This window comes from Asterias amurensis, chromosome 13, assembly GCF_032118995.1.
Source record: "Asterias amurensis chromosome 13, ASM3211899v1".
Classification (NCBI taxonomy): domain Eukaryota; kingdom Metazoa; phylum Echinodermata; class Asteroidea; order Forcipulatida; family Asteriidae; genus Asterias; species Asterias amurensis.
The window spans coordinates 9,348,032-9,374,866 of record NC_092660.1 but is presented as its reverse complement, the minus strand read 5'-3'; the positions used below and the strand labels follow the sequence as shown (position 1 = coordinate 9,374,866).

At 38.9% G+C, this 26,835-nt stretch overlaps 1 protein-coding gene across 1 annotated transcript; it reads right to left on the bottom strand.

The window, feature by feature from the left end:
* Positions 1 to 60: 60 nt before the first annotated feature.
* Positions 61 to 26,664, bottom strand: LOC139945824 (nardilysin-like). Its single transcript, XM_071943290.1, has 27 exons — positions 26,615 to 26,664; positions 22,388 to 22,730; positions 21,747 to 21,828; positions 20,814 to 20,914; positions 20,397 to 20,523; positions 19,861 to 20,079; positions 19,201 to 19,258; positions 18,807 to 18,880; positions 17,603 to 17,672; positions 16,892 to 16,969; positions 16,516 to 16,636; positions 15,300 to 15,358; positions 14,745 to 14,799; positions 14,170 to 14,274; positions 13,271 to 13,427; positions 11,740 to 11,790; positions 11,349 to 11,468; positions 10,663 to 10,865; positions 9,962 to 10,089; positions 8,813 to 8,972; positions 8,070 to 8,288; positions 7,274 to 7,326; positions 6,454 to 6,537; positions 5,398 to 5,608; positions 5,180 to 5,275; positions 2,572 to 2,813; positions 61 to 1,259 (listed from the first exon to the last, which is right to left on the bottom strand). Exons 1-26 carry the CDS (start codon positions 26,656 to 26,658, stop codon positions 2,604 to 2,606), a joined length of 3,228 nt encoding a protein of 1,075 aa, XP_071799391.1. The 5' UTR covers positions 26,659 to 26,664; the 3' UTR covers positions 61 to 1,259; positions 2,572 to 2,603.
* Positions 26,665 to 26,835: the final 171 nt, after the last annotated feature.

The following is a 26,835-nucleotide window of genomic DNA, read 5'->3' as shown; positions in this document are numbered from 1 at the left end:
TCGTGTTTAAGGCAAAATTTCATAGCTGCTTAAAGGGAACTTAAACCCTTTGGTAAATGGAACCGTGTGATATAACTGTAGATATATACAACAAACTTAAACCTGGTGGTAGCGTTTTTGAGATATTGCCGAAAAAACACACAAAGCTGTTAATTTAGTCCATGCAGGAAGAGTCTTTTTAAAAATACTCATTTACTCATTATAATCTGACTAGCCATTGGAACCTTTGACAAGTTATTTTTTACATCAATATAAACCACAATTCTTTGTTCAACCCCCAAAAAGTTATTTTTTATTCGTATGGAGGAATGGTGCATACATGTTTCAAGATCATCTGGGTTGACCAATGTTAGGCAGAGGGATAAAAACTAGTGCAGGAGAAATAACATTTTCCTAAAAATGACTTTGGTCTATCTTGACCCCCCCCCCACCCCTTACACAACGCAGACCACCCCCTAGGCAAAATGTGCAACTACCATTTCCGTCATTTTGGAAGTTGATTCCTTTATGTACATTTTAACTCAACCCCGTTCCCACGGGTGATTGACTCGGTGTGATCGGTGTGATATCATAACCCCTGGAATTGGCAAAGTTAAATGTGCTATCACATTTAAATGAGCCAAGAATGAGCGTACAAATTAAGACTTTTCTACGCGCACACGCATGTCTTTCGTCTCAAAGAATGTTTTTGTTTTTTCAAAATGTGTTTGTGTCATAAATACGCGGGCGGGATCAACGTGCAAATATCTTTAAACTACTCACGCACACACTTGACATCTAATGCATTTAAACCAATTTCCTGAGCCAATCAGCATTGTTTAGTCCCAGTACATCCCTCTCCGGGGTAAGTGACGAGGGGTACGATACGGCGCGCTGCCCATGGTAGCGAGGCCGATTTTAACTCCAAGGGCAGGATTGGTCCCTGTAAGCATGCTGCACACCGTGAATGGATCGATACATCATTTTGTCATTAGAAAGTTGTCCACAAAATCATTGACAGTTTTTTTCGTATAAATATATCAACAATTCTAGCAAAATATTTATTTTAATACTTCCCTTACTCATGATTGGTTTATTTCTTGACTGGTGCCCCGTATTGCTGATGTGACCAGTGCCCTGCACTGCTCAAAGCTTTCCCCAGCCCTTCCCATCTCATCTTGATCTTGATGGAGAAGGGTTGTGGGGGTTGAGGGAAGTTACCCACTTCATCTCTCGCAGTGAAGCAGCTGAACAATCTTTTTGAGATGTCATCACTGGATCTGAAGAGAAAATAAACAGTGTACATAGCCAAGCATTAATGAAAGATGTTCCACAATGTTTATAATAATAATAATAATAATAATAATAATAATAATAATAATAATAATAATAATAATAATAATAATAATAATAATAATAATAATAATAATAATAATAATAATAATAATAATAATAATAATAATAATAATAATAATAATAATAATAATAATAATAATTTATTGATCTTATATTGCACTCTCTCCAGGACCAGCCTGTTTGAGGGCGCATGACAGTAAAAATTGCAAAAGATTAAGAAAATGACAACATTAAGTGAACAGCTTAAAGAAAAGTTACCCATTAAAAAAAATATAAGCAAATGTTTAGTTCTTGGCCCATTGATCTGTACTGCTGGTGTCAGTCAGTTGGCAGAGCACCAGAATGTTTAGAATTATACATGTAACTAAGATCATTGTCTGCATCATAAGAATAAAACAATTATCAATTAAGAATAATGATTTTTGGGGTTGAACAAAGAATTGACTAGAGTGGGATTCGAACCAACGACCTCCGGATTAACGTGCCGGCGCTCTACCAACTGAGCTATCTAGCCCTATATTGGCGGTGTCCCTATTTTGTCAATATCTTTGTTCGGGGGTGCCAAGATATTGACAAAATAGGGACACCGCTAATATAGGGCTAGATAGCTCAGTTGGTAGAGCGCCGACACGTTAATCCGGAGGTCGTTGGTTCGAATCCCACTCTAGTCAATTCTTTGTTCAACCCCAAAAATCATTTACAAATTTACCCAGTCAGTTTCCCTTGTGGTTTATATTGATATCTAAAAACAATGATTGGCGGAAATCCAGAAGATGCAGGTTTAAGTCCCATTCTAGTCAAATTTGTCTTTGTTCAACTCGAATTAAAGGCAGTGGACACTATTGGTAATTGTCAAAGACTAGCCTTCACAGTTTGTGTATCTCAACATATGCATAAAATAACGAACCTGTGATAATTTGAGCTCAATCGGTCATCGAAGTTGCGAGATAATAATGAAAGAAAACAACACCCTTGTCACACAAAGTTGTGTGCGTTTAGATGGTTGATTTCGAGACCTCAAGTTCTAAATCCGAGGTCTCGAAATCAAATTCATGGAAAATGACTTCTTTCTCGAAAACTATGGCACTTCAGAGGGAGCCGTTTCTCACAAAGTTTTATACTACCAACCTCTCCCCATTACTCATTACCAAGTAAGGTTTTATGTCACTAAATATTTTGAGTAATTACCAATAGTGTCCACTGCCTTTAAAAAGGTAATGAGGGCACCATTTATACCTTTCATAGCAAAGCGCTGGAATAAATCAGAATCAGCTGGTTATTTTTGTCACTGGATACACTGACAAGGCTGATTTGAATGAGTCGATTGCGTTGACCAACTTCTTGCTGTCCGCTTCATCCAAGGGTAGAAATACCAAACCTGTCCCTGGATTGTCCCTGTTGGACTGATCCGTGTGTCCATCTATCGCCGTAGTTACCGAGTCGTGGTTATGCTGTTCAAGCTTGCCAACTCCAACGACCTGTTTACAGGGTCAAAGGTTACAAACAGGACAGGATTACAAAAAATGAGAAGTTTTTCTGAAATTCTACTTTTTGAGTAACTTGATAGCAACTAAACCACTTGCTCAGAGAAATTCAATTCAATTTAATATGACGTTTAATCCATAATCTTTTTGGTAAATACTGCATTATGAAAATATCAGCAAGTAGAAAGGTAGCAAAATCCAAAGAGCATATTATAAGAATACAAAACTAATAATATTACAGCAGATAATAAATCAAAAACTAGAAACATTTCAGGTAACATTGAAAGTGTTCCCATGATTTGAATAAATATATTTTTTAATCATGGTTAGGCCTGGTTTGTAACTGTTATATATCAACTAACCTACATGAATGGAAACTACATTAAGTATTATGCCTGGTAACCCTGGTTTGTAACTGTTATATATCAAATAACCTACATGAATGGGAGACTACACTAAGTATTAGGCCTGGATTATAACTGTTATACATGTATATCAACTAACCTACATGAACGGGAGACTACACTAAGTATTAGGCCTGGATTATAACTGTTATATATCAACTAACCTTTATCATGGTAGACTACCCTAAGTATAAGGCCTAGATTATAACTGTTACATATATATCAACTAACCTTTATCATGGTAGACTACACTAAGTATTAGGCCTGGTTTGTAACTGTTATATATCAACTAACCTACATGAACGGGAGACTACACTAAGTATTAGGCCTGGATTATAACTGTTATATATCAACTAACCTTTATCATGGTAGACTACCCTAAGTATTAGGCCTGGTTTGTAACTGTTATATATCAACTAACCTACATGAACGGGAGACTACACTAAGTATTAGGCCTGGATTATAACTGTTATATATCAACTAACCTTTATCATGGTAGACTACACTAAGTATTAGGCCTGGTTTGTAACTGTTATATATCAACTAACCTACATGAACGGGAGACTACACTAAGTATTAGGCCTGGATTATAACTGTTATATATCAACTAACCTTTATCATGGTAGACTACACTAAGTATTAGGCCTGGTTTGTAACTGTTAAACAATGTATATCACCTAACCCACAATAATGGGCGATTTTTTGAGAAACTAGCGGGCATCCCACTCACATGTCCTTTTCCATTGTTCTCGTTGCTGAGAACAAGGGAACGGAACAATAAGTTGGATGCCAGCTACCATCTCAAAAGTATCCCATTGTCTTGAATAAGTTACAGAAAATGGTGAACATTTAATCACTGGATCACATTATAAAACAAAATCATATAAATGACTTGTTTTTAATAATCACAAAACAAGAAGTTACTAGTTTAATCTTTGTTTGATAACATTAGAGAGGGCGAAGTTGAATGGCCGGTAGGGGGAACCAGCATAGCTCAGGAGTGCGTTTTTGCGACCTCAACCAGAAACATTGGTCATCGGTTGAGCGTTTTCGCGTGTTCGGTTGAGCGCGGTGACGATGCTGTTCGGACCAACCGGTAATCCAATCGTTGAGTCGGTTGGGCTTTGGCTGAGGTCGCCAAACCGCACTCTTGCTGTGGAGCTTCCGCTGCTGGTCGCCCCCTGCTGGGCGATAGGGGAACCTGGTAACCAGGTAATAAGGGAGATGAACTTGCCCCTCTCAAAGATGAAATTCCAAGCCCAAAATGTCATATAAAACAAACACATTCCACAAACTGTTTAGCAGGTGTTGATTGTGCACACATGATATTTGGCCCTTGAAAAAAATTAGGAAAATTGAATTCAGTACAAGGGCTGACCTACATGTCCACATGGTATAGGATTATAAAGGCTGTGCAGGCTTTTTAAAAAACAATTTTAATAACTGTTCTGAGAGAAAAACCCAAATCAGAAATCAGATTAAAGGCAGTGGACACAGTGGTAATTACTCAAAATAATCATTAGCATAAAACCTTTCTTGGTGACGAGTAATGGGGAGAGGTTGATGGTATAAAACATTGTGAGAAACGGCTCCCTCTGAAGTGACATAGTTTTCGAGAAACAAGTAATTTTCCACGAATTTAATTCCAAGACCTTAAGTTTAGCATTTGAGGTCTCGAAATCAACCATCTAAACGCACACAACTTCGTGCGACAAGGGTGTTTTTTTTCTTCATTATTATCTTGCAACTTCTACGACCAATTGAGCTCAAATTTTCACAGGTTTGTTATTTTATGCATATGTTGAGATTTACCAAGTGAGAAGACTGGTCTTTGACAATTACCAATAGTGTCCACTGTCTTTAAAAACAGTTTTACTAACTGTTCTGAGAGAAAAAAGAGCAGAAATCAAGTCAAAGGAATACCATGCCTGATTGTGGAACATTGAAGTGACTTACCTGAGTACTAAGTTTTTGGAAGTTAGCTCCACCCCTGATGTGATCCACTAAGAAATCACAAACCTCTTCCTGAGACAGACTCTTGAGGGCCTCAACCTGAAACAACAACAAACAAAGTCGATCAAACATTTTATTATAATAATACTTCACATGATTGTGTTCTTTTCTCGTAATATTGTATTGTTCTAAGAATTAAAGTAATAAATTAAAAATGTTACCTCCCGCTGCAACCTGTCAAAGACGTAGGTATGGCTGAGAATCTCCCACCAGTTCCTGTCCACCTCCTCCCCAAGATGGTTGTCCGCACATTGCTTCAGGTTGATCAGAGAGTCTACGTTGGTCTTAAACTCCTCCTCTGTCGTCGCCGTTCTCATCTTGTGTTGGAAGGTTTCTAGGAAGGTGTCGATTCGCTCCTCTACGTGTAAAACGCTGTCGAGGGGGGAGTGGAGGAATAATAATAATTATAATTATAAAATGGCTTTTAAGTAGCACCCTAAACCCCCAAAGGGTCCTGAGGCGCCTTACAGAGGTAAAACATTTAAGTAAGTAAGAAAATACAAAACAATTCAAGATTAACAGATTAGGAAGACTTAAGAACTTTACAAATGTCAAATAACAATAATAATAAGACATCGATAAAGCGCCTAATGCGAAAAGCCTCTTAGAGCATTAACAAAGATTAAAAAAGTAAAGCAAGTTAAGAAAACATAGAACAATTTAAGATGAACAGATTAAGAATGCTTTGAAGAAAAAATCTATAAATGTCCAATAACAATGATTACAAATTTAAGCAAGTTAAGAAAATTACAAAACAATTTAAGATAAACAGATTAGAATGCTTAAGGAAACTACAACCGTTCAATAACAATGATATAAAGCGTCAGCCTCAATTGACATGAAACAGGCAGATTTAGAAACTTTAAAAAGAGCAAATTAAAGAAAATACATTATTCAAATTGGACTAAAAAAGGAAAACATTAACCCCTTGTAGTCATAATATACAACATACAACATACAATTAATGATTAAAAAGGAAAAATATCAGTTTTGATTTCAGTAAATGGTGGAGAATAGATCAATCTCAAACTATTCATGTTTTAGCTTTAAACTCTATCATGCGCCGACCGGTCACTTTGAATTGGTTATAAAATATAAAATAAAGGTAACACGGGCACGCACTTTTCAGAATAGGAAAGAGGACTTTTGAGGGTGCTCATGTTTCCTGTTTTTTTTCTTCTTTCGTTTTGAACATGACATCACATCTGACAACTTACCTGAACTTTGTCGCTTGTGTTGCCACAGTAACCGAAAACCCTACAATCCCAAAACTGTTGCGACATGTTGGGTATACGCTATAGCTGTATATGGAGGATTAAAAAACAAACAAACATAAATATTAATGTTACTGCAAGTGATTACCTCAATCGGTGAATTTAAAATATTTTAGGAACGACCGAAGAAAAATGACTAGAGCGGGATTTGAACCAATGACCTCCAGATTAATGCGCCAGTGCTCTACCAACTGAGGTGTCTAGACATAATGTTGGTGATCTCCCTAGTTGAATAACAATAATAATACCAAATCAAAATGAAGCAACAAATACCAACAAGCCAGCCAAAGGCAAGGAAAACACCTTGATAAAAGTAAGGAGGCGAGTACAAACAGTTAACAGTGTAAGCAAACCTAATTACAAGAGTAAACAAATATAAACAAATTATAAAACATTAAAATTTATTACAATAAATATGAGGCTTAAAATCATGATCTCTCCTTATTATCAATATCTTTTTTGAAAGGTGTCAGTTAGAACCCTTTTGACAAAGATACTGATAAAAAAGGGTGACCGTCAACATAGGGCTTGATAGCTCAGTTGGTAGAGCGCCGGCACGTTAATCTGGAGGTTGCAGGTTCTAGTCAATTTTGTCTTTGTTCAACCCTGAAATATCAACATTGTAAGGTCTTTCCTTTGTATGACCACAAGGGAAACTGACTGGGTAAATTTTAAATGGTTTGGCATTTTCTTTTTCAATGAACTCGAACAACCAATCATAAGATGACAAAATAATTCTGACGATCTGAAGAAAACCACCTACCCTAGTTGCTCCTGAGTTCTCAAGACATCAAAACAAGGTTCTTCCATCATTGTCTGTGTGGGATTAACAATTTGAGTTGGCGATTATACATTCATTCACACTCATCTCATAAGATGTGGCGTATCATGGCCCTGCCATCAAGCGCATCCAGACTCAAGTTCTGATGGCTAAATCATTGGGTTGGTAGGACTAGACCGCTAAGCAAAGTAACAGATATTGAAAGGCAATTACAGAAGATTTCACTTGAGGAGGTAAAGAATTACTCAAACAGACAAACAAGCAAGATGGAAACTAACATAATTGTGATTTTAAGGAGGAAAGTCAATGGATCCATCAAGTGGATCCTATACGCATTGTTTTATAATTTAAATGACCTTATTACCTTCCTTTGTTTTGTAAAAGGCATCCCAGCTTACAAGCTTTGCTTTAATGGGCCATGCCTCCATACAGTTTTCAGTATTGTAACATCCTATTGTTTGTATTTGTATATTGTGTTTGTATGGAAATAAATGTTGATTGATTTGATTTGATTTGAAGTTACAGATGAGCTTAAGTTAGGTCGGAGTTCTCCCTAAACACTGGTCCACTGTCCAAACTCCAAAGATCTGAGTCCAGTAAAAAAAATTCTCCAAGTGGTCCGGCTGGCTAGCTAACTGTGTGAAAATATTTTTGTACATGTAACCTAAAATATGGACTGAGTAATGATATGCCAAGCTAACTGGTCCTGCTGGCTAGCCACTGAAAACGTTAAGAGGAAAACCCCGAGTTAGATCACTGAAAACAACAAATCACTTACGATGAGCACGTCGATCACACTCAGCCTCCTGATGGTACCCGGCCCTGACTGGTAGTAGTTGGTCACCACAGAGTTAGCATCATTGAAGTTGTAACCTTTGACCTTGCATACTTGAGCCCCAGCAGGTAGCTGGATGACCCTAGTGGTGGGCATCTGCACTTTGGGTAGGGGGGTGCACTTCAACTTGGTACGTAGGGACTCTTCAAAACCGATCGCTTCCTGTTGCAGAGACAAATGTTGAAGAAACAGTTAAGTTTCTACCATTATTTTCGTACAAGCGGAACCCTCACTCTTTATGTAACACCAGTTTCAGACTGGTGCTCCAGAGTTGCGCGAACGAAATTCTGAATTAAGTACGTGAAAAGTTTGACATCTGAAACAGTTAGGAGCATCTGGCTGCGCTAGAAGTCAAAAGATTGACTGTTTCAGTCATTCGAGTCGACTCTGGAGCGCCTTGGTTTCAGACGTCGATCTCGTCATGAGCCGAACCATGTAAATGTTATGTTAAGTATGCCTGTCTGAAACCAAAATTTAGTTGGGTTGACCTAGAGTCGCTCCTAATCTATTTGGTTCGGCACGACTCTGGAGCGCCTGTCTAAAACAGGTGTAATAGACATTTGTCATGGTGTGACCTGCTTTTCTTTTGCAGAACCATTATAAAGGCTACATGAAGGTGACGATATGAATGAATAAATTGGAAATTGACAAATTATTCACCGTAATTCTTCATGACTAGAACATACCTTTGCAATAAAGTTTCCCTGCACGAGTCCCTCGATGAACAAAACTTTCTTGAATCTTGTAGCAAACTGTAGGACAAGATCTTGTGTGACTTCATTGACCACGGCTCGTTTGTCGACTGGCGTCCACTTAATCAACTGTAGAATCGATAACCTCACATCACTGTTGACAAAATTCAAGGAAAATATTTGTGTCCATTCCAAATAAATTTGACCACTTGGAAACAATTATCAAAATCAAAACCGTTAAAAATTTAGACATGTCAATGTTGTGGATTAAAATGTCACACAAAAGTGAATCACATAAGAGTTTCATTCACATGCTGTAAATATTAACTAATGATTAGAGCAAGCTAGTAAAAACGTTGAGACCAATTAAGAACTCACTCCACTAAAAGCTAAAGTAGTAATCCCGGCCAATTTTCTACCTTCCGCTGAGGTAGGAGTTAAAAAGCATGACAGCTCTTTTCAGAGCTGAGAAGTCTACCGAATTCCAAAATCTACTCCACGGTAGTAGAATATCTACCAAGACAGTTCTCTAAAGAACAAAATTTACCTGGCACGTAGAGATACATGTGTACATGGTGTTACTGCAAACAAAAAATATATTGATACCTCACCATACACCGCCTCAAATCCCATACATATAAATTACAACACATTTCAGATAACAAAGTTAAAACAGAAACATGAAGTGTTGACAAATTCAATAAAATAGGTCCAGAGAGGCAGCTTGGAGCAAATTCGGACGGCGACTAGACTTTGACTAGACCAACTTTTGACTAACCAGAAACCATACAGCACAGGGAGATTGAAGATATCCATGCTCTGGAGCATGGTCGACTATGGTCTATTCGAGAGCTCTGTCACAGTTTCTGGTCAAGCCTTAGTCGCTCACCCAAACTTGCTATTGGCTGCTCAAGTGCTGAAAATACAATTTGACTCCTTAGAATGTTGGAAAAAGAACATGACAATTTAAGTTCGAGAGCTCTGTCACAGTTTCTGTTCAAGCCTTAGTCGCTCACCCAAACTTGCTATTGGCTGCTCAAGTGCTGAAAATACAATTTGACTCCTTAGAATGTTGGAAAAAGAACATGACTCTTCAAGTTCTGGAAAATAAAAAGTAACATCAATAACACTTTTGGTACTCACTTGTTGAGCTTGCCTGGTTTGATGACGTGGTTGTAGTAAGACTTTATCATAGATTCCTTCACTGCTTCAAACAATTCTTCAGTCACCGAGAAGTTCACGATGTAGTCAACTATCGTATCGAATAAGAGCTGAAAAGAAGATGGGCATGCAATATTAACGATGATTCAAATGAAATACATTTATTCAATTAATGCGCAAATTCCAATATAATTTTGTTCAAATGCGTCGAACAATAAAATGTTAATAAAAAATACAAGAAAATACAATATAAAATAGACCCATATGAGCTATTACACTCATTAAAATGTACAAAGGAAACAGCAATAAAATTACTTTAAACATGAACAATTAAAATTACATTTAAATAACAACAATCAAAAGAATACGTAACTCCACAAACCTTGCAGGAAACAATACTGAGCGATTTGATAGGCCCCTAGGGGTGTGATAAAGCACCTCTAGATACCCGGCAGCCTCGATGGTTTGGTTTGTATGACACTGCTCTAGTATTGCAAATGGTTGTGGGTTCGAATCACACCCGAGTAATATGCCTGTGACTTTTTTCACAGAACTCTGGAAAGTACAGAGTATACATTGCTATTTAAACACACATCAGTGTATATGAGTAAAACCAAAAATGAATATTCTTTATCCTGATGCAAATTAACATCTAATATCAGTATCATTATTTTTAAACTTACCGGTAGTTTATGATTGAAGCCACTCATCTTAACAACCAGACCCGTCTCCTCCGTCTTGAGACTGTAACTCAGCTGAGCCGTGTCCGCCTCGTAGCCAATCTCAGATAGATTGTGCTCTAAGATGGTCGCTACGAAATCGAAGAGGACGAGGTTCTCTGGAGAGGTGTAGACGAGGGGCGAGATCAGATGAAAGATGATGTGACCTGGAGATAACAAGAAAGGAAAATCAGTTTTTAATGTTTACTTATCGCAGATTTAGAAACTGAGCCACAGAGCTTGGACTTCCAGCAAGCACAGCTCAATGGAAGATAACTACAAAAACATTTTATTCATATGAATGTGTTTGTAGGATTTGAAACTTTGCATTAGGTGAGTTTGCGGTAGCACCATGTGTGTATCTCTTTTGAGTAGCAGTGGTTCTGAGCACCAGTGGTTGACAACTCAAAGGACTGAGACGGGGGAACCCCATTTCAGCCACTTGTGGCAGTTGATTTGGGTCATTAGGTTAAGTGTAGCCCTCACCTTGAAGCGGACGTCCCTCTTTGTGATGATGCACAATCTCTCATAGCAAATGTTACAATTCATGAGAAAAATATTAAACTTTCTACGCCAATCTGTTAAAATGTTAGAGTGGTTGTTTCGCTTACAGTAAGCAACCCCTTGAAACTGGGTCTTAGTCTCTTTACCTCTTGGCGATTCGAACTTTGTGTCTCTCTTGTACCACAGTCTGCTCTGCTCGCTATCCAAGATGCATTCTGGGTAATCAGTGTCAGGAATATCTGGCGTTTTCAGCTCAAAATTTGTTGCTTAAAAGAGTAAAAAAAATAATTGGAGTAAACTATGAAATGCAACAAACACAACACTCAAAATTATACTAGATTAACATCTCATAACACATGTTCAGGTCAATTGTGTCATGTTAAAAATGCTTAAGCATAAAGTGAACTAAACAACACACTAATAAAAGTGAAAAGTTTATGTTGGGAAGGAGGTATAGGAAGGGGCGGGGAATAGGAGGGGGGAGCAGGGAAATTACAAACTGATGGCTCTCCCATCATTTGTTTTTCCATTTCTTACCTATAAACTTGTTAGGTTCCGGTATGTAAAGTTCTGGATTCAATTCTAAACCTGTTAAGAACAGCATGACAATAACAAAGAAATAAGTAACAAATATATGAGTGTTTTGGAAGGTGTTCTTTAATGATTTGTTAAATTTATTTCACTTTATTCAATAACATAATATAATTTGTATAACCATAATCTTTGTTAAAGACACTGGACACTATTGGTAATTGTCAAAGACCAGTCTTCTCACTTGGTGTATCTCAACATATGCATAAAAAACAAACCTTTGATAATTTGAGCTCAATTGGTCATCGAAGTTGCGAGAAGTGGAAAAACACTTCTTTCTCGAAAACTATGTCACTTCAGAGGGAGCCATTTTTCACAATGTTTTATACTATCAACCGCTCCCCATTACTCATTACCAAGTAAGATTTCATGCTAAAAATTATGTTGAGTAATTACCAATAGTGTCCACTGCCTTTAACTTTCATGTATATAATGGCAAAAGTTTACTTTACAATAACATAATATAATTTGTGTATATTTGGTTTGCGGTAACACCATGTGTGTATCTACTTGCCAGGTAGAGTTGTTCTTAGGGAACTGTCTTGCTTATTCTACTGCCGTGGAGTAGATAATCGGAGGTTCGGGAGACTTCTCAGTTCTGAAAAGAACTGTCCTGCTTTTTAACTATTACCAGGGCGGATGGTATAGAAATTAGACTGGACTACTACTTTAGCTTATAGGATCGTAATAACTGTACTGCCGCGAGTCAGTTCTGAATTGGTCTCAACGTTTCGACTAGCTTGCTCTAGTCATCGTCAGGAGACTGAAGCAAGACAGTTCCCTAAGAACAACTCTACCTGGCAAGTAGATACACACATGGTGTTACCGCAAACCAAATATATATTGATACCCCACCATGCAATGCCTCAAATCCTATATAATATAATTTGTATAACCATAATCTTTGTTAAACTATAGTACTTGGAGAAACAGAATCGCCCAAACGTAAAACTCAACATAGTAGAGACCACCTAAGACATGGAAGTTCAAAAACGAAAAAAACTGCTTCAGGCTAGCAAACAACACTTCTCAACTTGTCCTGTGGGCTACTTAAAACTGTGCAACCTACTTGTTTGTAATGCTCATACACCAGTCGTCGATTTCACCAAACTCTTCCTAACTTAGGATTAGTCTCAGGACTTAGGACGAGCTAAGTTCTGTATCCAAAGACGTTAGGACACATTAAACCCATCCTCGTCCTAACTCGAGCTAGGATTAATCCCAGCATATCGTGAAATCGGCTGGAGACCTGGGGCCAATTTCATAGAGCTGCTTAAGCAACAAAAATTTCATGCCATATACATTGCTTGTGACTGGTATGTAGCTGTTGTTTACAAAGCGTAACAATTGAGAGGAGTCTTGGCCGGTTATCTGATTTTACTAAGCAAGGATGTTTTTGCTTAAGCAACATTGTGTGCTTAAGCAGCTCTATGAAATTGGGCCCTGTTGTTGGTTTATGACATAGAAAGAATCTCACCCTGTATCGTGTCTATCCACTCCTTGGGAACACTCTCTACTTTATAATCAGTCTGGTACCAAGGCTCCTTCATATCACACTGACCATCAAAGTGCTTTGATGACAGCATGAAGTTTGCGTTGTCCGCACGCAGGCAGTCTGTGCAAAAAGCTATGGACTATCAAATCAGGAAAAAGTTTTTTATTAAACCATTACTATTTTTTTCAGAAAAAACAAAGGGTCCAATGAAACTAAATAAATTTAAACAAACTGACCCAATTCACTTGTTGCGTCACGATTAAGTTTGCAAGTGCATAGTAACACATGACACTTTTTTTAACCACGGCTTTTGTTTTGACAATTGCGCGTGCTTTGCGTACGTGCTCAGGGCTTCAGACGAGAGAACGGAGCATGACGCCGAATCCAAAGCAGAAGCCGTGAATTCGAAAAGGACCATAGTGATTTGTATTGTGTCATCACACTTTGCTTAGCAATTAAGATTGATACATTGTTAAAGGAACACGTTGCCTGGGATCGGTCGAGTTGGTCTTTGAAAAGCGGTTGTAATTGTTATCAAATGCATATGGTTAGAAAGGTGTTTTAAAAGTAGAATACAATGATCCACACATATTTGCCTCGAAATTGCGTGTTTTCCTTTTACTTTTTGAACTAACACGGTCGGCCATTTGACTCCCATAAATGGCCGACCGTGTTTGTCGGGGAGGTAAAAGGAAAACCGTGCAATTTCGAATGATACTTGTTTGGATCATTATATTCTACTTTTAAAATATCTTTCTAATCATGTGCATTTTATAACAAACGGTTTTCACAGACCAACTCGACCGATCCAAGGCAACGTGTTCCTTTAAGATCAGTCTTTGCTCCTTTTGTTTTTCGAGCCATTTGCAGCAGCCACTTACCTGATGGTTGTAGTCTGGTGCCAAGAGTGGCCCAGTCAGGTACTCCTTCGAAGGGTACTGCTGCATGTTCTCCGATACTATCTCAACATACTCAATGGGCTCAGTCTAGGGTCAAAGGGTCAAAGGTCATTAAGTATAATGGCAAGTACGAATAGGAGTTTCACTTGGCTGTCAAATAAATGACTATTCTAATATCACTTTTATAAATATACATCAGTTCAATATAGTGCTGACTTTCATAGAGCTACTTAAGCCCCATACACAACGAACTCGTGCTCACTACGTTATGAAAAAAGTAGCCGAACCGGCTTAGACTGTGTGCAAATGGAGTGGACGCAGTAGCAACTTTTCACCATCTATTTACGAACTTCATGGATGGACTCGGATGGGTCTACAGTTTTTTAAACAAAGCACTCTGTCTGTTCGCAACGTTTGTATTTATTGGGTTTTCTTTGAGTTTGAAATTTGTTGTTTTTGGCTTTTTCTCTCATATGGAATTGCCAAGAGGTGTAAGACAGATCAAATGTATGCAATAATTATCTACTAATTATTTTCCTTCAGAGTGCTTGACATACCTCTTCCTGGAATCTGAAGTCATTGTCGTCGATCGTTTGAATTTCTCGAAATATTCTGAAAAAAAGGATAAAAGATGCTTCATTCAAATAAATTTGATTTTAACAGTTTTTTAAATTTGTGTGGTAATAATAATAATAATAAGAGTTATAATAATAGCTAGATCTTATAAAGCTTAATTTAACATCAATGCGCTTAACATAAGTGTCCTGGTCATTTGGCCCATACGGTCCTTTAATCTTTCTCAGCTTCCTGGGGAATATACAATCCCGACTGCAGTGGCGCTCCATCAACCTCTACCCTCGCAGGTACCCATTTACACCCCTGGGTGGAGAGAAGCAATTATAGTAAAGCATCCTGCTCAAGGACAAAAGTGTTCGAACCCACATCCCGAAGACTTAACCACCAGAGCTTGATGCTCTAAACCACTCGGTTCGTGGCTGGTCGCAATTGGCTTGATCCATTAACAACGGCTAGCCACCAAGCCAGTCATTAACGCTCAGTGAGGACGAGGTCCTCACACTGTTATTCCAATGAATTGCTCGTCTTTGTCTTACCTCTCTTGTGGTCCTATTGTTTGGAGCATTTTGATATACTGGAAGACAATGGCGATCACCTGTTGGACATATGAGACATCAATGTCAGTCAAAGGATTAGACAGACTCAAATCCCATATGAACCTGTTGCAAAAATGTCACAAGACCCCAAAACAGCGCCCTCACTGAGGACAACCAAACCCTATCATTGATGGAGTTTTGTGAGCAGCATACACACACACAGCACACACATGCCTGGAATTTCATCTTTAAAATCGCAAGGCCATTTTCATTTTGCAAAGGGCACTTCCATTGGATTTTTTTTTTTAAAGCAGTGGACACTATTGATAATTACTCAGAATAATTATTAGCATAAAAGCTTACTAGGTAACGCGTAATGGGGAGAGGTTGATAGTATAAAACATTGTGAGAAACGGCTCCCTCTGAAGTAATGTAGTTTTCACGAAATAAGTAAATTTCCACGAATTTGATTTCAAGACCTCAGATTTACAATTTGAGGTCTCGAAACCAAGCATCTGAAAGCACACAACTTTGTGTGACCAGGGTGTCTTTTCTTTCATTATTATCTCGCAAATTCGACAACTAATTGAGCTCAAATTTTCACAGGTTTGTTATCTTATGCATATGTTGAGATACACCAAGTGAGAAGACTATTTTTTGACAATTACCAGTAGTGTCCAGTGTCTTTAAGACCCAGGGAAACTTTTGAAGGGGTACCAAGGCCAAAACAAGGGGTTAACGGAGGCCATGGCATCCGCGGCCTGTGTATAATTCCAGGCGTGCACACATGCGCATTTCCATTGATTGATCTCAGTGATGACGGCAAATAGATAGGTATAGAAAATAACAGTATTTTCAGTGATAAAGAAGTAGATCAAAGAGATTGACTTATTTAAACATCATCATTCGGCATAGACTTGCTTCCGTGGCCGCCACGTCCTCAGATTGTAAAGGGGGCGCACTCCTTGAGTTGCCCCCATCACCTGGTGTCTTTTAATCGCTGCTCGTCTCAGTTCTTCGACGCTTCTTCCACTCCACTTTGCAACGTTGTCTATTTCACTCGTAGAAAAAAAAAAACAGAATTTTTCGCACACTAGGCAGACTAAAAAGTCTGAATTCAGATAAATGTCTGAAATTGCTCATCCCTGTAAAAGGTACAAACAAAATAGATCAAGAAGAAAGCAGAGAATGGAAAACCAAAGTATAAAATACTGACCTCTTCTATTTGCTGAAATCCTTGATCAGTCAACGTTACTGATATGACATACATAGCGTGGGTGTCGTTGTGCTCAAACCCAGAGTCTGCATTACCACTGAACAGGCTCAGTGCAAGGGCCCTGTGTGTGAAACAATGGTAGTAATTAATTCACAGAAGCACTTTAACTCCAATGTAATGTCGTGGCTAAGCGGTTAAGAGCGCAGTACTCTCTGGTGTTTTTTATCAGCAGAGTATGCAGCTCTGGAAGTTTTAACGCCTTGAGAACGTTTTATGCTATCAACAGAGCTTCATTGCTTGTTACCAAGTAAGATTTTCATCAACAATTATTTTAAGTAATTACCAATAGTGCCCAGTGTCTTTAAGCATATCTTACCTTTTCTTCAAGAGAGCCAAGATGCTTCCATGTCCTTCGTGACCAATCAGCCAAGAAAGGTAGTTGAGCGGTTTACACCTTGAGATGAAATAACAATTGGAAACTAAATTAAAATAATAAAAAATAACAGGTATTTATAGAGCGCTTTTACACGGGATACATCAGCGCTTTACACGAAACAGTACAATAAAGCAAATAAATAAAGGCACTAATTATAGGAAACGGTTTTTCCTTAGCAATCAACCATTGAACGGGAAATTTTTGAGATGTTTCTTGAAAACTTCAAGTGACTCAGCTGAACGAATTTTGATGAGGGAGATGGTTCCAAGGGCAAGGGGCATGTGCGTAAACAAAAGTGAATCTTCAAGCTGTGAATGATGAAGGCTGAAACAAAGCATGGCGTGTTGTGGCTGAGCACTGGACCCAAGCTCAGAGTGTGGGTTCGAGTCCCGGTCGTGACACTTGTGGTGTTAATCATTGTTTCTGATTGCACTTCAGAATCACGACCATACAAAAATTTCAAGCCCTTAAAATCGGTATATGTCAATGAGGAAACGGCTTTTGTTTGTCGTAAGTGAGCTTCATTAAAAAAATTATTAATAGCTAGGGAAATAGGGGTGATGTTTGACTGAAAATATTCCCCCAAAGGTAACAGGGAAAGGAGTGTTAACCCCAAGGTTGTCTAACGTCTTAAGGAATTGTGTAACTCACCTGTAGTACTGTCTTTGGTTAGGTAGTGACCAAGTGATTTCTAATATATGAGCCTTCTGCACAGGAACCACTGTAAATTTGTTGAAGCCATAAAATATGTTTAAAATATCACTTTTAAAAATCGTTGTACACCACCACACTGGTAAGAATGACAATTGAAATGTTCACAACAAAATAAAAAGCTATTGGTGTTGTGTGCTGTGTAATAAATGTAAACAAACAAAATGTTAAGAGCCTGATGCTTCGACCCTAGTAGCCTTGATCAAGGCTGTGTAATAGTTTGCTTAAAGCTAAAAATGTGCATAACCACAGCCGCACGAATGCGATGCCCGAATGCAATGTTCCGGTCCCCCTGACTGTCTTATAGCACACCACATTATCACCCAAGGAAGCACATAAACGCTCGTTTCCAGTCCCACACACACCGCTATTCCACTCACCGCTATCGCCCACAATCCTAGCCCGTGAGTTGTCAGGCTCACAGCCTTGACGATCTTGTACACTTCCGGGTCTTGCAGTTACGGTAATGAGTGCGCTCTACTTGTAATAGAAGGCTCTTGATTGGCCATTGGAAGTGGTCATGTAAACATTTTGAATATAATGACGACAACGCGATTCCCATAGGGGCGGTCTGTTCTAAAGGTCAAAATAAAGGTCAAATTTTGTGCAGCTGATTGGACGGTTGTAAATTAATGATTCATATCCATTTCCTCTAAACCAACAATAATGGTGTGTAATTGGCTATTAGGAATGATGTATTATTCATGAAATAAATCTTTGCATATCCACTCACCCCTCCATTTTCCATGGATTTGCGAAGAAAAACAATGAAACACATAAGCCACTCGGTTTACAAGATCATCAAGGCTGTGAGCCTGACGGCTCATGGGCTAGGATTGTGGGCGATAGCAGTGTGTGGAATAGCGGTGTGTGTGTGGGGCGGTGTGTGCGTGCAGGCGCTGTGTGTGTGTGTGTGAGTGCGGTGTGCTATTCTTTTTAGAGTCAGTCGGGGACTGGTTGTATCGCATTCGGGCAGCTGAGGTATGTCCTTGCTCTATGGTTTTAGCTAGAGCAATTGTCTACACAGCCTTGATCAAGGCTACGACCCTAGCTGAGTCTTTCTCGAAGGCTAAATGATAACATTAAAAATCCAGGTACAATAAACCGTGAAGAGAAGGGGTTCACCCCAGTGGTTTTCACATACCTTTGTACAACTTGTGAAATTTGCCTGCATCGAACGGCACTCCGCACTTCGTAAAACATGGCCTTTCTAGGCCACTGTGGATAAACAAACAAAAATAAATGGCTTTAATCCGGAGGTCACAGGTTTGAGTCCCACTCTAGTCAACTTTCTTTAATCAACCAAAACTTATTTAAAATTCACCGTTAGTTTCCTTCGAGGTTTATTGGACAATCTTAAAATCAGCACCAATTTGGAAGTGACACTGAAATGAAAGACGGAAGTTCGACTCCACTAAACAAACAAATTGAGAGGGCAAGACCATATTCATTTGTAAAAATCTTCAAGATTGTAGGACAACTTATCAAGGGGCACCAAGGCCAAGAGGTAACATGGTCTCTGTGTAATTCATACTTACTTATTAGGGATGTCTGAAAATGACTCCTTTACCCATTCTTCCAATGTATCCAGCATCTCTAAAGTAATATTAGGAAAAAAGAAGGGGAGTGTTGCAAAGTTTTTTGATTTTTAAGAACTTTCTGAACAAATCCTACATGTGCCATTTTAAACCTTGTGGGCAACAAAATTTGAAGAATGGGAAACTTTGGAATGCTAGGTGGCAGCAGACTTGCTTATTGTTTCGGAGTTCTGAGCATGCGCACATACAAAAAATATATGGATTTACCTGGGAAGTCTGCTTACGACTAGGTACATTCAACAAAATAATAATATACCCCCTAAAATATTGTATACTATAGTTTTCCTTCTTGCACCTTGTCTTATATATTAACCTGTCTGGAAAATGGTGATATTTCTTTCGATGACTGCTAAAGGAGGCTAAGAATGTACACACATCCATATAAACAGGGTTATCATTTTTCTGGCAACTTTCCCGGGTTTCAGTTTTAAAAACATGATATTTAAGGAAACAATACAGGAAAACAGCACTTGGGGACTGAAAAAAATATTTAATTTAAAATATATCAAACAAAGATTTCAGGTTTTTTGTTGAAACTCTGTACAAAAAAGGCACCAAGTTAAAAATCCAAACACGATTGTAATTTCAAGAATGACTAACCTCTGGACTGGACAACCAGGGTCATATAGTGCGCTGAGTAGACCCTCTTACGATACTCGATTAATCTTTTGTGTACATCTATATTTTTGGCCGCCGGTTCGGTCTTCAGCGATGTGGAGTTGCCCCACATGAATTTCCCCATGGGGTGGTTGTCTCTGGTCAAGGAGCCCAACATCTGCTGCTTACGATGGTGATCGCTCGGAAGACTCATTTGAAATTCTGTGAAACAGAAAAGATGCTATTGTCAACATCCAGCGGGCCCAATATTATAGAGTTGGCTACAGGGAGGGTACACCTTTGGTAATTATGCACTGGGTTCTTTAACATGCGTTACACAACACATGGGACCAATGGCTTTACGTCCCATCCGAGTATACAACACTGGGCTGCTCTGTTGCGTTTTTTCATACACAATCTACCTCTACTCTTGCCTGGATCCATTTATACCCCTGGGTAAAAAGAAGCAATTATAATATAAAGCATCTTGCTCAAGGACACAAACATTTTTATTGTTTAACAATTGTAAATAGGCTTACCACTATCTACAGCCTCCAGCTCTCTGTCCGTGCTGCTCGCTTTAAGGAGGGGAGAGGTAAAGAACTGAGCAAATCGCATCAATCCCTCGCGGAAGTGTTTCTGATGTACCTCAAAGATAAATGTTGTCTTCAAAGAACAAATCAAAAGTTGACATTCGATAAGCGAGATTTGAAATTAAGAAACTATTTACCGGCAGTTGTTTTTTAGAAGCAATGTTATGTCCAGATTTGTATCCATCCCACACGCAAGTGTTTCTGATGTACCTCAAAGATAAACGTCGTCTTTAAGAACAAATTAAAAGTTGACATTAGATAAGCGACATTTGAAATTAAGAAATTATTTACCAGCAGATGTTTTTTGGAAGCAATGTTATGTCCAGATTTGTACAATGTCACTCACGTTACGGACTCACTCACCCTTTCGCAGTCTGTACATGCGTTATCTGACCCTCCGTGTTTCCTTATAAATGCATCAAAGGAATTCTCGTCTGGATATTTCTCACTGCCCATAAAGACCACTGAATCAAAAGAGAAGAAAGACATGCTCTCCATTAGTTCGTTAACTATTGTTGGTTTCATATAAAAAAAATACTTTTCAGACATTTGAAGAGATAAAGTTTAGTTAAAGATGCTTTGTCAGATTTTTGGTCGATTTGACCCCAAAATTTTGATTTAAAATTCAATAGGTATTTTGATGGGGTCGAGAAAGTTACAAGCTTTCATTTGAGCCATTGCTCGAAAAAGTCTGCAAATTATTAGTAGCAGTGAAATAAAGTGCTCAAAATGAGTTTTTGTCGGGATCCCGACAATATATCACGTGCCCAATTCTTATGTGTTTTATAATAAACGTTTTAAATTTTGGTCATGGTTCCTGACCATTAAAAGAAAAAGTTAAACTTTTTTTTGTTAGAGCGGGTGATACACGTACTCTTTGAAATACCATTCACTCAAAAAAATATATTTTTTAACATTTGGGGCAAAAAATCTGACATAGCATCTTTAAAATTGAATGTTGTGTAATGTGTATTACTATACCTCATATATATTTGTTTTTGGCTGTTTACCAAGCGTGCGTGCCAGTATTCGGGCACAGAGTAATACGCAACAGTCTACTACGCATGTATTTTACAAAGCAACAGAATGTCTTCTTGGTACATACACATGAAAAGATGGTGTGCAAAACATATGTGTGATTTAACACATAATGTTTACAGATTTTAACAAAATTCACTATTTAGTGAGTCCTTTTTGTGCCTGTACATACATAAAAAAATACTTATCTCGACATACTAAAACGACATCATAAAAATTTGTGTTTTTTTCAAGAATATTATCTTAAAAATTACTCACTGTGTTCTAAGAAGTGAGCCAAGCCGGGAATGTCGTCTGGTTCACTGAAACTTCCAATGCCGACACACAAAGCTGCAGCAGCCTGTATTTGCCCCCCACAAAAATACAAACAAAATAAATAAATGAAGTTGTTGAGGGATTATCATCATCCTGCTTGGACACATTCGCTCCCGATTTCCAGCAATCTCTTAAAAAAAATATGACCACCTTTTGAAATTAAATGTTCACATGTTCACATGTAGGATTAATATATAAGTTAAAAGGGACACGTTGCCTTGGATCGGGGGAGTTAGTCTATGAAAAACGTTTGTTAAAAAATGCATTTGGTTGGAAAGATGTTTTAAAAGTAGAATATAATGATCCACACACAAAGCCTCGAAATTGCACAGTTTTCCTAATACGTCGTAAACTAACACGACACGCCATTTTGTGGGGTGGAGTCAAATTTTATGGCTGACAATGTTGGCTGGCAAAATAAAAATAAAAGGAAAACCAAGCAATTTCGAGGCATGTTTGTGTGGAGCATTATATCTTTCTAACCATATGCATTTCATAACAAACGGTTTCAAATATTTTTCATACACCAACACGCCAAATCCAAGGCAACGTGTCCCTTTAAACACACCACTATTGCTTCATACCAATTTGGATTGCTTGGGAGGTGGCTTTTTGGATGATCTTCCTTCATTTTCTTCATCATCCTCCCCCTCTTCTTCTTCCTCCTCCTCATCACCTCCCTCTTCCATCAATGGATCAGGCCCATTTTCCCTCTCATCTGTATTCAAGGCAATGGGCTTTGTCCCAATGGTACGGCTCACTGTAGGGGGAGATCCTAACTCCATGTCCTCGGAGGGGGTTTCCTCATCCTCCGAGTGTGAGAGGTCATCTTCCGATGTAATACAGTCGTCCCCTTCATCTCCTTGGCCAAGTTTGGACAAGTCTGAGATTAAGAGTGCTGTTAAACCATTCAGCAATTTTACAACACTGGAAAAATAAGAAAATTAATATTTTTGAAAATTAGGCCAAGTCCAAACTGGTAGTTGCGATAACGTAACCCTCCTGACGGCGTCTACACCGTCTGCAGGAGGGTTACGTTATCGCAACTACCAAACTGGTGGCTACAAACCTGCAGCTACGGCTAGTGTATCCCATCATGGCTTCAGACCAAGGCTACAGCATGGCGGGATCATGTGTTGCCCGAAGTAGGGCATTCTAATAACATAACAACACCCTCCCCCTTAACTTCTTAAAGGCTTAATAAATATAGCAGCAGTCGTAGTCGTAGGTCTCTCATCTGATTCTGAGTCATTGCAAGCAAAAAATTCTGGGTTTGAGCCTTGCTAAACTTACGACTTTTTTCATACTAAAAATAATCATGTAAAGTGTCATGGCCGAGTGGTTAAGAGCATCGAATTCAAGTTCTGGTGCAGTCACCGGAGTGTGGGTTTGAATCCCGGTCGTGACACTTGTGTCCTTGAGCAAGATACTTTACTATAATTGCTTCTCTTCACCCAGGGGTATAAATGGGTACCTGCAAGGGTAGAGGTTGATATTGTGAATGAAAAAGCCTTTGGAGCGATATAAACCGTTGCCCAAGTTGTATACTCCCAAGGGAGCTGAGAAACATTAAAAGGGATGCTGTTGGCCCTATGACCAGGGCACTAATGAAAAAGCACATTGATATGGTTATTGTGAAATGCGCTTTATAAGAATTGGTTATTATTATTATTACTCAAATTTAAATCGACTCAGACTATAGTCAAATAAAGTATCATATTGGAAGGAATGTTCCATTCAATCTTTAAAAAAAAGAACATTTCATCTTTCATTGACAACTTATCACAATCACATACCAGTGTGAAGTTGGTTTCACGTTCGACATTGGACATTTGACATTCGAACGTCAAACACGACTCAGTTCCTGGTGCATTAGCCATTACTTTACATGTTTTCATATTCGCATGTCAGCTGCAAAATGAAGTGTTCCGGAATTGAAGACGAAAGTTCAAGGAAAACACCCATGGTCAACTTCACCTGGCCCATGGGGTTTTAGTATTTTTTATGAATTTTTGAAAAATTATTAATTTACCCTACAACGTTAACCGTACTGCTTGAGTGATGCATGCATCAGCCATGCCTTTACGTGTGTTCATGTTCGCATGTCAGCTGCAAAGGGAAGTGTTCCGATTCCGATTTTTGAATGGTCAGATTCACAGTCCAAACCCACGGGCCGGGCGCCACTACATACAGAATTGAAGATAAAAGTTCAAGGAAAACACCCATGGTCAAGGTGACCCGGCCCGTGGGGTTTTAGTATTATTTATGAATTTTTGAAAAATTATATATTTACCCTACAACAAGTTAACCTTACTGCGTGAGTGATGCATGCATCATCAGCCATTAATTTACGTGTGTTTTCATTTAATGACTCTCTCGAATTTCTTCCATACTTCTTGCGGGTTCAGGTTGTCTTCTGCAATCCTGTTTTTTCACCAACTTTTCTCCTTGCACTTTCCCCCTTTTTTCTCTTGGGCTTTGGAGGTGGTAGTTTGACTTTAGGAGTGCTGAAGTATTTTCCTTCCTATCTTCTTCTCTTTCTGGTGTTTTCCCATCGATCTGATTTTGTCTTTCTTTTTCTTGCCTGCTTCAATCAAGTTTCTCCAAGCCTTCCGCAAACTTTGGTAAACGCCTTCCTTATGAACTGGCCAGCAGTGAGGCGTAAGCGGCGGCCAGGACAGAAATCTTTCTTGACTATTCCAAACCAGTTCTCAATAAGTGCATTTGTTGCCCGATTAATGGCAGGTGCTTGGTTGCAGGACTTCCCAAATCTCCAAACAAAAGTGCACTCCACAGAGGGTAAATATGCAGAAACTGGTCCAGCACAAGCCTGGGTCCTAGTGTTTGGTATGCGTTGCTGCATGAAGCTGCAACATCTTTCCCCTCGCCGTCATCTTCTTCGTTGCCAGCCGCCTGCCTCTCTGCCAACCGTGTAAACAACTTACGCCAAGGTGAACTCTCTTTGATTGTTTGCAATCTCATTGATTGCACTGCAGACTCGACACTTTGGCTTTCTTGGTCACTGTTCAAACTATGCTGGGTCTGCATAAGTGCAAAGCAGTAGAGGACGAACTGCCTCTTGTGCTTGTCGGTTGTTAATCAACTTAATCTTCGCGAAACATCCTTCAGCATGTGGGCATCGCATTAGGTGGGTAGGTGTATTCCTTTCATCAAATTTGGCTGGACATCTCCATGAACAATTTTGTAGGTTCTCTTGAGGTAGCCTTTGCAGTCCTCATTGTTGAAAGCATGCAATAACCGATTGCAACAAGGCCCATGAAAAATCGGTTTCTACCCTATGAAGGACCACGGAAGCAACGCTTCTTCCCTTGCTGACCAAGAACAGAAATCTAGACAAAAAGTGCTTGATTTCAGACGCATGCTGGTCATTTGTTATCATTTCGGCTACTGGAATTCCAGCTTTTCCTTCGACTGGATTTTCTATTATCAAAGCATAGTAGAAGATGCCCTTCGGCTGGTAGGGGATCGTTCTCACAATAGAGCCAGTCGCGTCTAAATGCAAAACAACAATCTTTTTTAGCCGCCTCTCTATATAATTCTGCCTGTTCGTCTATCATGAGAGATGGGCCTTGAAGGGATAACACGGCGAATAGTGAGCAAAGCCCCCATTTGTTTATTTGCTGGGTGGACTTCTCTGTACACTTCTTGCAGAAGTTTGGTTTCCTGAAGAGTGTCGTCATGTAGCTTTGCCGGTCCCTTTTTTTCGAAGAGTATTTTTCGTAGGACGTCAGTGGAGGAGCACGCTGTTAAATTTCCGGCTGTCTTTCCTTTATCTGTCATGTGACTGATGGTATGTAGTACCAACTACCAACTCGCTCCTTCTGCAGCTCTGTAGCAATGACCTTTCTTATGTCTCCTTTCATGTGTCTTTTTTCGCCAAATTTGCCCTTGTGGCTAATTTCACCCTTTCTTGCAACTCTTAATTTGACGTTGTTCGCATCGACTCGGGGCTGTTTCTTTATGGTGAATAGATATTTACAGCAACCTTCAAATATGCAAAAATTAATAAAAATTACAAAAATCCCGTGGCCCGGGTCAAGTTGACCATGGGTGATTTCCTTAAACTTTCTTCTTTAATTCTGTATGTAGTGGTGCCCGGCCCATGGGGTCTGGGCATGTCAAACTGACCATTCCAAAGTCGGAATCGAAATTTGTTGTCTGCAGCAGACATGGGAATGTGAACACAGTAATGGCTAATGCACCAAAGACCTTATAGTGCCGTATGCACATAAACACTCAGTTACATACGCATTGGTTGGTTTTATGCATAAATACAATTTGAATGTCCACTGAGGAACCAAGTCATGTTTGACATTTGAATGTCCAATGTCCGATGTCGAACGTGAAACCAAGTTCACACTCACATCACTGTACCGACCGATCAATCACAATAAATATGCCATGCATGATCCCATGACATGCATGATGATTCATGAAAATATTCGCACAATCAATGCACTCTTGACTAATTGAGCATACAGGCTCAGTCAGAGGTATTCATTAATGTAATACTAGTGACACTTTAACAGACACCTTCTCAATGCTTGTTGTTGTCCTACGTTTGTGTTTTACTGGGTTGTGTTTTGGGACTTTTGGGCATTGCTCGCACGTGTCCGGAATCTGGGCAACATGTGGAAAATGGCATTTGTGCTTTATTCGTTATAATGTAAGTTTTGTAAAGGATGTTTCTTTCCTAAACAATCAATAATTATCCAATATGTGGAGGTTGTTTCATACAAATAGACAAAACAACAGCTTCGAATACATAGAACGAGAACTTTACCACCTACCGATATTCACGTGTGTCATTTGGCGATTTAGCAATCTCTGCCATTTTGTTTACTCCTCAATGGCTCGTTCGAGGTATGTTACGAAATGGGGTAGTATACATTTATTTCATTATCCTTCATTATTCTAAGGTTAATGATTTATTAACAATGGATGTGAATTATTTTAAAACCCCCAATAAGAGTTATTAAAAACTCGTCTTTCAATAAATAACATGATTACA

What these genes read in the sequence shown, in the direction of transcription:
- LOC139945824 (XM_071943290.1), bottom strand. Translation starts at nt 26,658, where the DNA reads ATGGCAGAGATTGCTAAATCGCCAAATGACACACGTGAATATCG. An exon ending in TTTTCAGACATCCCTAATAA is followed by an intron (nt 18,881 to 19,200) that starts GTAAGTATGAAT and finishes GTTTATCCACAG; the next exon opens with TGGCCTAGAAAGGCCATGTT. An exon ending in GGAACCTAACAAGTTTATAG is followed by an intron (nt 11,469 to 11,739) that starts GTAAGAAATGGA and finishes TACTCTTTTAAG; the next exon opens with CAACAAATTTTGAGCTGAAA.